Source organism: Dermacentor albipictus, chromosome 3, assembly GCF_038994185.2.
Source record: "Dermacentor albipictus isolate Rhodes 1998 colony chromosome 3, USDA_Dalb.pri_finalv2, whole genome shotgun sequence".
NCBI lineage: Eukaryota > Metazoa > Arthropoda > Arachnida > Ixodida > Ixodidae > Dermacentor > Dermacentor albipictus.
The window spans coordinates 81,867,835-81,882,678 of record NC_091823.1 but is presented as its reverse complement, the minus strand read 5'-3'; the positions used below and the strand labels follow the sequence as shown (position 1 = coordinate 81,882,678).

The 14,844-nt window shown below is 46.9% G+C and overlaps 1 protein-coding gene across 29 annotated transcripts in view; it reads right to left on the bottom strand.

Moving 5' to 3' along the window:
- LOC135898920 (glycoprotein 3-alpha-L-fucosyltransferase A-like) overlaps window positions 1-14,844 on the bottom strand; it is a 150,120-nt gene that overhangs the window by 7,612 nt on the left and 127,664 nt on the right. For all 29 annotated transcript variants that reach the window (XM_065428180.2, XM_065428177.2, XM_065428173.2 and 26 more), the window contains 4 exons: window positions 10,630-10,855; window positions 5,301-5,529; window positions 2,339-2,683; window positions 1,164-1,410 (listed from right to left, as the gene is read on the bottom strand). In XM_065428180.2, coding sequence (XP_065284252.2) covers window positions 1,164-1,410; window positions 2,339-2,683; window positions 5,301-5,529; window positions 10,630-10,855 — 1,047 coding nt within the window. The remainder of the gene's footprint in view (window positions 1-1,163; window positions 1,411-2,338; window positions 2,684-5,300; window positions 5,530-10,629; window positions 10,856-14,844) is intronic.

Sequence of the window (14,844 nt, the reverse complement as noted above, 5' to 3'; positions counted from 1 at the left end):
CCAGATTACGTTGTCCTGTCCAGCAGCAATAGAGATGGATTGCAACAAATAAATAACCGAGAAAGGACAAGAGTGGGGTTGACGATTAATATGCAGATGAGAAAGGTAATGTTCAATAGCCTGGCGAGGAAACAAGAATTCATGATCGCCCGTGATTTTCTAGAGTATGTGCAGGAATACGTTTATCTAGGTCAATTACTCACAGGCGGCCCTGATCACGAGAAGAAAGCTTGCACAATAATAAAAATGAGTTGTGGTGCATACGGTAGGCATTACCAAATCCTGACTGGGAACTTAACGCTGTCATTGAAGAGAAAAGTGTACGACCGTTGCATTCTAACGGGGCTAACATGTGGGGCAGAAGCTTAGAGTTTAACAAAGAAGCTGGAGGACAAGTTAAGGACCATGCAAAAAGCGATGGAACGAAAAATATTAGGCGTAACGTTCAGAGACAAGAAGAGAGCGGTGTGGATGAGAGAGCAAACGGGGATAGCCGATGGTACAGTTAACATGAAGCAAAAGAGATGGCGCTGGGCAAGCCATGTAATGCGTAGGGTAGATAACCGGTGGACCATTAGATCTACAGAATGGGCGCTAAGGGAAGGGAAGCGCAGTCGAGGACGGCGGAAAATTAGGTGAGGTGATGAAATCAGGAAATCTGCAGGCGCAATTTGGAATCGGCTAGTGAAGGTCAGGATTAATTGTAGACAGGCTGGGATAGGCCATCATACTGCAGTGGACATAGAAATAGGTTGCTACGGCTACTGCTGGCGATGACGTGATGCTTAAGTTTCTCGAAAAGAGGAAAATACTTGTATACCCTTAACGTGTCTTTGCTGCATGCTTCTGTCAGATTTACGGAGCCCTCGCACACCCGTTTTCGGTTTTCAAGAAGGGTTCGCACGGCGGGCCAAATCGCCGACTCAATTGACCGACGTAGCTGACGCGGCTAAGCGGCACCGTCATCGCGCCGCCTAATGCCACTCAGCTGTGCCCACCCGCGCTCTGACAGTCACTGGGTGCCGGTAAGCTACGTCAAGCTACGTCAAGCTCCGTCAAGCTCCGTCAGCGTATCGGATCAGCAATTTGGTCAGTCATGTGAATCTATACCGCAGATGAGAACACGGTACGGTCATCGCTCGAGTGACGCCGTCCGCACCCACCTTTGGCAGTGGCGGCGCATGCAGCATGGCGCACAGGCGGCACCAGAAGTAGGTGTTGATGAACTCGCCGGAGCCCTTCCAGCGTAGGTACTCGTTGTACAGAGTCTCGTTGCGGTCCAGCAGGTGCAGGTATTCGGCCAGCGCTTTCGCCGATGGGAAGTCCTCCACGTGGATGAACGAGTGATCGGGCGAAGCGCGTAAGTAGTCCAGAGGCCGGCCACCCATCACAATTGGTACCACGTCACGCCTGCAACATTTGGATGACAAATCGCGTGACGTGTCAGAACTACCTCTAAGAACAATTACGTCTCCGAAGGCGAGCGATTTTTCAGCACTATTTTCGCTGAATACTGAGTGCGCACAAGATAGAGGACTGCGCGCGCTCGCTAAACGGTTGCGGCTGCAGTGACGTCACATCGTGTCATCTGAATCTCGCGCCGCTTCTGTTAGATGGTTTCTGTGCATATGCATAACTGAAGTGCGTGTCAGTTTTGACCGCGATCGATAGAAGAGGTGGGGCCCAAAACAAGAGGAAGAATCGCATGTGGCACTTCCCCAGAGTTATGACACAATTACTGAAGTTTTTCAAAAGTATAAAACAAATTATTTAGCGCTGGAAATTTTGTGGAACGAAATCCAGACTAGAAGAGCTGAAATTTGGGCGAGATTGTGAGAATGCGTACTGGTCTTGAAGCGCAAAAAAAAAAACGGGGTCAGAAGAAAGGAAGACCAGACAGGACGAGCGCTAACATCAAAATAGAGTTTGTCCTCAGAAGACCATGCGTTTTTATCTGTAGGCACTGATCAGAAGCAAAAATACATCGCTGCGCAAGCGCGCTCCAAGACCCCGCAAAGATTTAGTTGTAAAATTCAATCATGACACGGATGTGCGCATAGCCGTATCATGATTAAATTTTGCAGCTACATTAAATTTTGGGGGGGTTTGGAGCGCCCTTGCGCAGTGATGTATTTTTGCTTCCGAGCAGTGTCTATACAGATAAAAACGCGTGGTCTTCTGAGAATAAACTCTATCTTGAAGTTAGCCCTCGTCCTGTCTGATCTTCCTTTCTTCTGTCCGCGTTTTTTTTTTTTTTGCGCTTCAAGTCAAGTACGGAAATCCAGACGCGAGAACGAAAAAAAGTAAGCAGAAACGAAGGCGGGGAAGCAGTGCATACCCCAATCCGTTGACGAAGAACTTCTCGGTGATGTAGTCCTTGCAGTTGGAGTTCTCGAAGGCCAGGTAGAACTTGTAGTCGCGGTCCAGCAGCTCGAAGCAGTGGCCGGCCTGCGCACGGGGGCACTTGAGCGAGCCGCATGTGCCGTAGATGTCGACGTCGATGTAGGCGGCCAGCTTGCGCGCGAACTGCAGCCGCTGGTTGCGCGCCGCGCAGTTGGAGACGAACCAGGCGACCTTCTTGGTCTTGTTGCGCGCTGCGGACGCCGGGGGACGCGCCGTCGTGACGCCGCCGTCGTCGTAGCGTACGAACTTCTCGTACGGTGCTACTATGTCCGAGTCGTGCCTGCGAAAGAGGGAAATGCAGCCACTCACTGTCAGGGCACGAAAGGTCGGAGGAAATCCACTTTGTAAGCTATAATATCTCGCACCCTATTCAATAGCCCGCGTGTTGCCGAGTGGCTAGCATGTTCTAAATCCGCTCGCGTCCTTCTCGGCACTATAGAGTGCGAAAGAGACAAAACAACGCCGACGAGACGCGGGGATAGACAGATAAATAGATAAGATAAATAGATAGATAAGATAAATAGATAGATAAGATAAATAGATAGATAAGATAAATAGATAGATAGATAAGATAAATAGATAGATAGATAAGATAAATAGATAGATAGATAAGATAAATAGATAAATAGATAAGATAAATAGATAAGATAAATAGATAAGATAAATAGATAGATAAGATAAATAGATAGATAAGATAGATAAGATAGATAAGATAGATAGATAGATAGATAGATAGATAGATAGATAGATAGATAGATAGATAGATAGATAGATAGATAGATAGATAGATAGATAGATAGATAGATAGATAGATAGATAGATAGATAGATAGATAGATTTCCAACGTCTTAAAACAGCAACTGGAGTATGAGAGACATCCCAATGAGTGACCCAAAATCATGCTGATTGATTCAAGTTCCTTAGCAGGCAAATGATACACGATCGTTTTTGCATTCGGGCTCCGTCGTAAGGCGGCAGTTGCGGCATGGATTCGAGCTCGTGGAACTTCGTACGGAGCCACTATGTTGGGTTTGAGCAGAGAGAGAACGTGAGAAGCGATAAGGAAAAGGCAGGGAGGTTATAAACCGTGCTGATCCTGGTTGGCTACCCTGCACCGGGGAATGGGCAAATGAGATGGAAATGAGAATGCTGCCAAGGCTCCTGCAGAGCCGACTGTGTGGAGCGTCACGCAGCGCGCAGTTGTATTTGCCGTTTTTGCAGCCAAACGTAGTGCGCGTCTCTGAAGACTACCAAACCATCCTATGCGCAGGCGCCATCGACACTGTGACAGCACGGCGGCGGCGGCAATGGGTGCAAACGCACCTCTAGTGTCTGTATAATCTCCATCGCAATAAAGAAAATATTAAGTACGGTATTTACGAACTATGCGCACGCCATACGAATACGATAATGAACTACAGAAGTGGGCTTCCCCTCACAATGTCTCATATTGTGGAGAAGTCAACTTTAACGAGCATTATTTTCGGCGATCAACGCGGACAATCTCTGTGTTCCGTCGCGATTGCTAACTCGCGCTGGCGACCTCGAAAGTAATGCGCAACAAAGCACACAGGGGGTTTTAAAGACGCACAAAGATGCACAATTGGGCGGTTGAAACCCACCGGCAATTTTCTGCCTTGAATGCTCGCATTCTTGGTGAGTGTTATCCATGATATCGCGAACTAACGTGCTTACACCCAGCGCTCTTTCGGTAAAGTAACTAACGAAATTATTAATAAATTAATGTGCGCATGATCAATCCTTGCCCGCAAGCTTGCGACTTATACCTGCCGTACAAATAAAGCAAAAAAAAGGTCCTGTTTGAACGGCAACCTCATCCCGAAGACGAAAGCGGCAAATTAGAAATTGTGTTTAATTTACCACCCGCCGCGGTAACTTAGTGGCTTTGGCGTTGCGCCGATGCACTTGAAGTCGCGGGCTCGATCCCGCGGCCACGTTAAGATGGAGGCAGAATACAAAAAAAACTGGAATAAACATCCAGTGATTTTTCATTCCTGTGTTTGCAAAAATTTTAGCTTGCAGCAGCTATTTGCCCATAAAGTTGTGTTTCCTCTCTGCCCTAAGTAGCTGCTTTCTTCTTAGAGGATTTTTTCTCTCTTTCCACCTTCCACTCTCTTTTTTCATCCCCCTTAAGCCTTCCCCTCGTGCAGGGTAGCCAACCGGAACTACCTCTGGTTAACCTCCCTGCTTTTCTATACATCCTTCTCTCTCTCGCTCGTGTACGGACGCTGCAGATGTGTCGTGTAAGGCAGCCGAACCTAACAAACTAACACTCAAATGCTCTTCCCGTCGTGTTCAATGTGAATGTTACGAAAAGTGCGCACCGTTATGGAGAGTGCTTATCAATTGGAACCACAGCGCTCAGCTTGAGGAAGCCTGGTCGTTCTTGCTATTTTGTACTAAATGAAATGATGCGCAGGAAATATGAAGGATGACCAGGCAGATTAAAAACCAGTATGCGTACGTTCACTCGACTACCAAAATCTTAGTGACGTACGAGACGTAAAAATGTTTTTTTTTCCCTCTGCAGCAGCCTTTTAAAGAATGTCGTTCCCTGGTGGCCGATAACAAAGGCTATGCTTCTCACTTTTCGCAAACTCGTACATTGCTTTTGGTGAAATATCGTATTTTATCATAAGTACCACATTGTTTAAGCGTTTAATTATGTGCAATTAGGCGAAAGATCAGAGCTTCAAAATTCTGGGTCTAGTGCTACTTGAAAGTTCTGACACAGCCTTGAGTTCCTGGCTCACGCCGCTAAACCGGCGAGGGTCTATTCCACGCACACGCCAGATCGCAAACACCAAATTATGCCCTCTCCGCTTTCACTGCTTCTGGTGACATCGCTGGATTGGCACGCAGACAGCGTTGCGCACCTATACGTGGCCGTCCAGTTGAAGATGTTCCTGAAGTTGGCGAAGGACTGCGTGTGGTAGGGACACTCGAGCAGGTACAGGATCCACACTTGGTGCCAGGGGCGCCGGTACTTGGGGGCCACGAAGCGGTCCTTGAAGAGGACCGCGTCCGCGTCGGGCGCCTCCTCCTGCGACGTGACGATCTCGCACGTGTCCACGGGACACTTGTCGCGCAGGAACACCGCCCGTCCTGCACGAGACGTAGCCGCGGCAAAGGTCATTAACCGCATGTTTACGGGAGCCTCGTGCTTAATAATAATTTAACAAAAAGGTATGACGATAACTACGCTAGAGGATCAGTGAGATGGCAATACGGTGTAAGCCTTGAGAAGTTTTTCCTTGAACGACGCTGCCCATTGCCGCAGACGTTAGTGACCTTTGATGGGTCCCGCGATTCCGACGGGGGACTTCCCGTTCGGTATGCAGTATTTCAACATGTGGACGGTGAAACGACGTAGTTCGTGAGATGGTTCCACCAAGGAGCTGATATAGCCACGAGAAACCGGCGACAGGCTTCACTCGTGGTTTTATAACTACGCGATGCTCACCGACCGTATGCTAAAAAAGATCACAACGTCTCGCTCAGAGACCGCATCTGTGTATTAGAACTATGTGACTGAGAGCACAGCTGTAACTTTGGCCGGAAACAAAACCCGATCAGTGTTGCACGTGTTAATTTAAAGAAATGCAAATTAAGTTGTGATTTAGCGGTAAATGCGAGAGAAATGCGTTAACTTTACGTCGCACCTTTTTGAGCCCTCGGATATTCAAACCTCGTTCACCACATTACAAAATGTTGCTCAGAAGCAGACCACCATCAGTTGCACTATATACAGGGTGTCCCAACTACCCAGGTAGCACAAAAGAGATACGTAACGTTTTCGTAGCGTTTATCCAAGACGATAAAAACGGGTTAAAGAAGACACGAATGAGAGAACTTCGGCGGGAAAACGTCGTATATCTCTGCTAATGTCCGGCTTAATTACTTTCTTGAGACGATCTAGAACAGGTCTGCAAGACGTATTCGAAAAGCTGGTCTAGAAATAGGATTGGGAAAGACACAAGTAATCCCTTTGCCAAAACTATTCGTAACCAATTTCTAAACGTTTTTAGGAGGTTATCAAAAAGCTGGTCTAGAAGTGGTCTTGAAAGGTTTACGATCATCTGAAGCTAATTTTCGCGAGTGACGGGTGCGATCAGACATCGTTGTTCAAAACACGCGTTTAGTTTCGCCTCACGCGACTGGCCTATTCCGCGCAGACGTCGTCAGCCGCACCCGTCGGCACGGCCTAGGCCAATCGCGTGAGGTGAAACTGATCGGGCGTTTCGAACAACGATCTCCAATCGCGCCCCAGATGAGTAGAAGCGTCGTGTTGACTGTAAGAGCCATGGCGCAGTGCCAAGCACTGTTCCCCGCATGGCCGGCGTATCCTCTACCAAGTCCCACGAAAATAAGCCTGTTAGGAATAATGAATCCTTAATACCACCTTTAGTAAGCTACGATGCTTACAACCAAAATGGGAATGACATCCTGCAAAGAACAAATGGTTACGACTTGGCAGGCGGCAAGACCAAGCCCTTCATGCCAAAAGCGAATGAAATGAGAACATTGTGACCAAGCAAAAACACTTTATTAAAATGTAATGCTTATGCAAGCTTCGAACAAACTGTGTGAGAAATGCAAATAGAAGTAAAAGTACATCAACAATGACAAAAGTCGCAGAAATTTAAGGATTCGTAATGAACTCGAAAGTGAACATTCACTAACACATAAACAAAATTCCAAGTACACATACAAAAATGAATAGAAGAACCTGGAGTGTACTAAAGTTTCTCATTTATCATAGTAAAGAGCACGTGCTATTAGATGGACTAGAGTTATGCGGAAGTGACATTCGGAGCGAATGGAAGTAGACTGAAAAATGCAAGAGTATGAGTCGGATGGTAACTGCCTCCAAGCAATGTTACCAATCAGCTAGAAGCTTGAAAAGAGCACAAAAAGAAATACCACCGCATACCATCATAAAATAATCCTGTGACAGAAATAAAAAAATGGGAACAATGCAAAATTGGAAATATCGCCTTTAGGATATATCAAAGAAGGTAATGGCGAGAAAAATAACCATACAACAAAAAAGCAATAAAGTGAAATTAGTACAGAATACTTAAACGGGGGATTCAGTGTAACAAGTGAACACTAGTGCAGTACAGCGAACGATGAGACAGTAATGCTGCATCTTGCCACTCCAGAACGTGAGAAATGAATATGCAAGCCTCATATTAGTAACTTACATAAACATGGAAATAAACTGGAATGCACTGGAAGCTGCATTTGTGTAACAAAGGAAGCAATGCTCGTAATAAATAGTAAGTGTTTTATCTAAAAAACCCTGTACAAGAGGCAATGTTGTACCTCTCTGGCAAAGACAAAGTTGCAACGAATAATTTGCAAACCAGCAAATACATTAATTAGCACACTGACATGTCACACTTTGCGCACATCTTCAGTCTCCTAAAGTAAAAAAAAAAAGCACTCTGAATGAGAAAAACGTTTAACACATGTATCCCAGAGCAAATTCTTTGCCAGTTCACCCACACTTTCACATCCAAAAACATTTGCCACAAAGTCCAGGCATAGTTCCACTGATGTTTACCAATTCACCCCCACTTTCACGTCCAAAAATATTTGGCACACAGTCGAGGCAGAGCTTCATAGATAAACAGCTTGAGCGCACCCTACTGATTATTCTGCAGTCCCGCTGGAAATAGAACTGCCGCACAAGCTGGTAGTGATTTAAATGTAGACACACTTGCTGCCCTGGACAGGTATGCTCAGATATCTGCACTGGTGCTCCGTTTTGTGAAGTAGACACATTGATGCACTACGCTGGTAGTTGAAATGTTTTGAATGCACAAGTATTGGCTTCACCAGAAAGACTTGCCCACATACCACCACTGGCATATATATGCACTTGCTCTTCACTCAGTAGCATTGAACTTAAAGTGTTCCCTATGTGGGAGCCATGTGTAAAACCGGTGTCACACGACCACTCTCGATCGCCATCACGCCCGATCCGGATCGAAATTATCGATGCGACTGGCTCACTGTCGTAGCTTGCGCAAAAGAGCCAATCACGACCGAGAAATTCGATTTGTAACGGATTGGATAGCGGTTAAAAGAGCCCCGTGTGAAACCGGTATCAAATAATGCACAAGCGTACGCTAGGAAAATGTGTTGCACAAGGACAAAGAACTGCGGCATGCCCTGCTGTGCGAAGCGCGCGAACAGAACACATACAAAAAAAAACCGCGCGAGCGCTTCGCTAACTCCACGCGCACACATTGCACCCGCACGAACTCGGCAGGCCGCCGACTAATTAAAGCGCGAAGGGCGCACAGCGTACATTCCGACACATGTCCCAAACGGCAAACAATGGTACTACCTGAAGCATACTCGACTCACGTGCGCAGTATCCACAAGCGAGTTATGCAGCGTACATGCTGTATCCATTCGCCAAGTAGTAAAATTGATAACAAGCACAAAGCTACAAGGGACTCAATACATTAATACCATTTGAGGCGTCAAATAAAATAGGGTTGGGCCGTTTCATATATTGGACACAATATATGGACACACGTGGTACCCCGTAAGACCATGAAATACCGCTCACGTGGGTAAAAGGGGCGAAAACACAATCGAGAACCTGAAGCGTAAACGATAAAAGCACGGTATATATGGTGCACGCAAAATTCTGTCAGTGCGCTGTAGCGCGAGGGAAGAAAATAGGGCGAGCACTTGACCTCACCTTTTGGGATACCGTACTAGTACTGAATCATAAAAAAAGCCTGTTTGAACCAGTTATCTTGTCTGCAACACTCTTGCTAAACGGGAGACTAAAATACCACGATGACGGCTCTATTGCGGAGATTGGCAAGGTGCGCACAGACAGCAATTTTGCCATCTTTCTTCGCATTCTGCAAAATGCTTTCTTGTTAGGATCACGCATAGCGGCCGATCCCGACGCTAGGGACACACAGGCACAATTTATTCCCTCTAACTTTCGTCCTTATACTGCCCTTAACGCCTGAATTACAGCGTCAGTGAAAAGGCGCCTAAAATAACATGACAATGAACTTGAAGAGCTGATTAGTGCCCTCCACTCGGCGCCCTGCAATTGAAAACACTACTGAATTCGAAATTAAAACTACGCAAACAGATCGCACAACCCAAACTAATCACAGAATGTCGTTTTCTTGACGGCAAAACACTGCAACACTTACATGACAAAGGGCAGCGGCAGCACATTCAGAACAGCCGCAAACATACCACAGCGCAATGCAAGTGCGATAACGCAACTATGCCAGGCTTCACGAATAACGTGGCCGCCATGGTCCGATAACAATTGAAAACCCTACTGATTTCCGAATTAAAACCACACAAACAATTTCGCACAACCCAAACTAATCACAGAATATCGTTTTCTTGACAGCAAAACACTGCAACACTTACATAGCAAAGAGCAGCGGCAGCACACTCAGAACAGCCGCAAACACACCACAGCGCAATGCGAGTGCGGGGACGCGACGACGCCATGAAGACGCGACTATGCCCGGCTCGCCCGGCATCACGAATCACGTGGCCACCTTGGTCACATGATAACTAAAGAGATAGAGCGAGTCATATGAAGTCGTTTTCAAAACGTATTCACCCCTCGTTTTTAAGCTGCCTGGCTTCCAACGTTATCCAAACGTATTCACCCCTCGTTTTTAAGCTATCTTGTTTGGAAAGTCTTTGATGCGTCGATTTTGGTCAAAAATCCATTTCAGACGTTGAATCCCTTAATACGACGTTTTCAAGACTTTGTGTGCTACCTGGGTATCATGCACCAAAATTTAAAAGTATGCAAATGCCACGTAGGTGGACAGGACCAAAGTAATGTCCTCTGTCGCTTGGAGATACTCAGACTATCTTCTGGATTCTGCCTAGTCGCGTAATTAGTCTTGATTATTTAATCAACTCTTAAAATATTATAGTTACGTTAAAAGCGTAAATGAGAAAATTCTAGAGCAGCATGAAAATATCCCGATACAGCGTTCTGTTGCTCCATATACGGGCTGCATAAACGTTTTTCCGAGCGTGAATGAAGTCCGCGAATGCACGCAAACTGCCTCGAGCGGCCAGTCGCACGGCCATATACACACACTTCACACGCGCTTTTTTTCTCCACCTTGACGCTCCTAATACTAACGCGCATTAGAAGCGTTCCAATAACGCGCATCACGGTCTCACCCCTAGGCAGGTCTCCCCAGCCGCCGAGTCCGCGCATGAGCAGGATCTTCTTGATCCGCGTGCTGTTTCGCTTGTAGTCCTCGGGCACGAACATCAGCTGCTGCTCGATGCGGTCGCCGGAGTCCTCGTGCGGCCACAGGCTGCCCGTGTCGCCAGGCAGTGGTCGCCGCCGACCACCGCGCATGTACCAGGGACGATCGGAGCCGCCGGCTTGTCCCTGCGACGCCTGTGTAGGAGAGGCAACAGGTTTGTTAGCACGGCTGTCTGAAGTGCCTGTACTACTTTAAATGACACTTATGGAGATGATGTGGAAAGGTGTTGATAAATAATTTGGGATCTGGCACTTCCTCTATACTTTCTCAGCCTTCGTTGTCTGTTCCTTCGCACGGTTGTAACCCGAATTCCTTCTCGTGATCTGTAGCCTATTCAGGCATATCTCAGCGTCTTTCGACGCAAATACGACGTGGTTAACGCGGAGTGAGCGAGACTGAACGGCTGGCTAAGTGACCGCAAGCGGCAGCGCTTCAGGGACCGAGTGGTCGGGCGAGCGAATGTGTAAATAAAGAGACCGAGCGAGGGACTGACGAAAACGAGCCAGGTCAGCTAGAGTACGCACTCGCTGAACTGTTCGCAACCGCGTACAAAGTTCGCGCGTACACTTTCCCCGGTATCCGGACGCCTGCGACCCGCGGGAAAGCCCAGCTGTAACGAATTCACCTCAATCGGGCCACCTTGTATGTAAGTTGTCCTACATAGGAGACAGGAATCCCAAGGGACGAGTTCGCCGCTCGAGTGTGCGCCGTCGTCATTTACATCAGTTCCGCTCTTCGCTCAACGTGCGCGCTTCATGAAAGCTCACTTTTGAAGCCGCTGTATGCGCATAACTATATACGCGCAGCTGTTACAAGGAGGGCGACGCGTGCCTCTCTTACCGGTGGTTCACCTGCGCATTATTATAAAGTAAATTCAGAGCAGAGAGAGAAAGAGGGAGAAAGGCAAAGAAAAGCCAGAGAGGTTAACCAGAGAATTCTTCCGGTTGGCTGCCCTGTATACTGGGAGAGCTGGAATGTATGTTGTATATACCGGGTGTTTCAGCGAACACTTTCAAAAATAATTTTTTTTTAAAAGTTGCCTGTGGCAGATAGCACAATTATAGTCCATGAGCTAGTCTACCGACGAGGCGGAAATTACATGCACAAGAAATTTAAAAAAATCGAGTAATTAAGAAAAATTTACCAATAAAGTTTTTTTTTTGCTACCTTTATGGCACATATTGCAGTCTACAAATTCTAGCCGGGGAGTTCGAAAGGCGATAGATCCACTTGGAACTAATATTCAGGACCACACCAGTTTCGAGATTTCCGAACTTTCCGGAGAAATGCATGGCGTTCTAGTTACTCTTGTGCTTCAATGCGTAAAACGACGTTCCGTTAAGAAAATAAGTGGAACGACAGTGCATTTTCACCGCAAGTTTGACTGCGCATATCTCGTAAATGGTGTCATTGACACAATGCTTTTCAAATGAATACGCCTTGCAGTCTCACCCACTAGAATTTGTAAATTGCAATATGTGCCATAAGGTATTTAGTTAAAAATTTGTGAATTTTCGTTAATTAGCCGAGTCTGCATTAAAAATGTCTGTACAAGTAATATCCGCCTCTTCAAGTAGAGAGCTCATGGTTTAAAAACGTACCATTTGCCACAGGCAATTAAAAAAAATTGCAAGTGTTCGTTTAAGCACCTTGTACACAGCTAAGCAAGCAGCGCTCGATGGAGTGTCATGGGGAATCCATTTATGTTTTCGTGTTTCTTTAAAGACATGGAGGAAAGGTGTTTGTTTGACGACGTTGTAGGCGTCTTTGGACGCTGCAGCTTTTTCCGCAGACGTGACGCAAGCAGCACCTTTTTTTCGCTTCTTCCTGCATTTCACTTAAAAAACGTGTTAGCGTCACTTTCGCAACTTTACTAAGTTGAGCCTATTTACTCACTTCATATCCTGACTGCACCCAACGTGGTTGCTCAGTGGCTATGGTGTTGGGCTGCTGTGCACCAGGTCGCGGGATCGAATCCCGGCCAGGGCGGCCGCATTCCGATGGGGGCGGAATGCGAAAACACCCGTGTGCTTAGATTTAGGTGCACGCTAAAGAACCCCAAGTGGTCGAAATTTCAGGAGTCCTCCACTACGGCGTGCCTCATAATCATAAAGTGGTTTTGGCACGTTAAACCCCATACTTTAATTTAATTAATATGCTGACTGCCTGATTTGCGCGTCCTCCTCCTTGGGGCATGTCTTGTATACAGGCGAGCTGCAAACCCACCGTGACATATGTTGACTATATTGCCAATGAAGCCACCCTCTGTGAGCTGAACGCGGATTTCCTTCATTATCGTTTTTTTTTTTGGAAAAAGAGCCTACACTATAGTATGATACAAAAAAGAGAAAGAAAAGGAGATTCAATGAAAAATAAAAGCAAATGAATTCGACAAAGCCAAAAATGTATACAGCCAGATTACACGGCTAATCATGAGAAATGTGCTTGCTAATTCTATTCAAGTTTTGTATGCAAAATACTGGGTGATTCTCTTTCTCTTATTGCGATTATACGGATGCTCGATGCGCGTTTGCGTCATTGGCGTTCTCTGATGGCATATACCGACGCGCATGTGTGACCCGCACGGTAAGGATTAGGAGGTCTCCAGAGACATGCGCAGTTTCGCCCGAAAGGCGAAGCATCGATTGCGAGAGCAAATCAGTACACAGCTATACGAGGTAAGTACCGTAGTTTTATCGGCCGTGTAAGCTTGGAAACATTCGTTTGCTAACTGAATTACTAATGACGTGCGAGATTGAGCCACGATCGTCAGTTCCCCTTGCGATTGGTCGCGAAATGCGCAGTTGCTGCAGGAGCGCAACGCCGCCCTCCCTCCCTCCCATCCCACCCCGGCCTTTCGCGCGACGGAAGACGGCGCGCTTGCTCTCCGCTTTCTTCGTTCGCGCGCGCCAGATTGAGCCGCAATCGTCGGCTTCCCTCGCATACTTTCACTCGCCTATGCTGCACACGACTCACGGCGACAGTGTTATGGCCCTTGGACGTTATACGGAACACCACGGTGACGGCAAAAATGCGCCTGAAGTGTCCACATAATTGCTATCGTAATACAATGCCACGTAGATGCACCCGCTGCCCTTAATCGGTGCTGGCGGAGCCAGGGCAGCGTTCTGCAGCTTCCGCTGCGCGTTGAACAGCTGTGTGCCCTGTGGTGCATACACTAATCTGAGTAGAATGGACAGTCGAGGTAATCTATCTAAATCTTTGGGTGATGACGACCGCCAACGGCTTTCCTTCTGTCTCATCTCGTGCACCATCGAGCTGCGTAAGGTCCGTGCAGCGCTGTTGGCGGAGCTCCACGATCAAGCCAACTTTCTGAGACGCCTTCAGCGCAACGCTAAACCTTGCTATCACTAGTGCTTCGCCTGCGACAGTTTGATAACAATTATACGGACGCTCGAGGCGCGTTCGCGCCGTCCCATCTAGCGCCATCGTCAGCGTTGTGGTGGTGTCCCGCTATCGACGGCACGGGCGCAGCTCGGGCGCCGAGATAAAAATTAGAAGGGAGCGTCACGTGACAGCCTTGAATCCTAGTGATAAAAATATAAGGAACAAGCTTTACCACCACTTTTACCACCTGTCTTAACTTTTTGTCCCTCGGGTACGCGTTCTGAGCGTTTCGTGGTGCTATTTTCTTGTTATACAACTTTCTTATTGTTATTTTGTTTTCTTTTTAACGATCTCCATTTTCTGAGCTACAATCTCTTTTTTGTTTTGCCGCGGCACCGTAACTCTCGGAGGATATATGTCTAGCTAATACATTCGCCCTTGCTAAGCCTTGATAGGCCAAGAAACCGAGAACGCAACCATTTATGTAGCGCCCAGTTGTCAATACCACTTTGCAGTCGAAGCATCATGACTCAAATCTAAAGAAAATACAAGTATCTGTTGGAACCCAACTACCGAAGACACCAAGGACAACATTTACGTCTTCGTTTGTTGGCTTCTTATGATTGATAACAATCAGGCCCTTCGGTTCCCTTTCTTCAAGTATCTGTTGGGAACGACCTAGGACGAATCAGTGCAGAACGATTGCTTGATGATTCATCAACGTTACCACGAAGCGAGTAATCTTTTGAATGCTCCAGCAATATTTCGGGGCCTA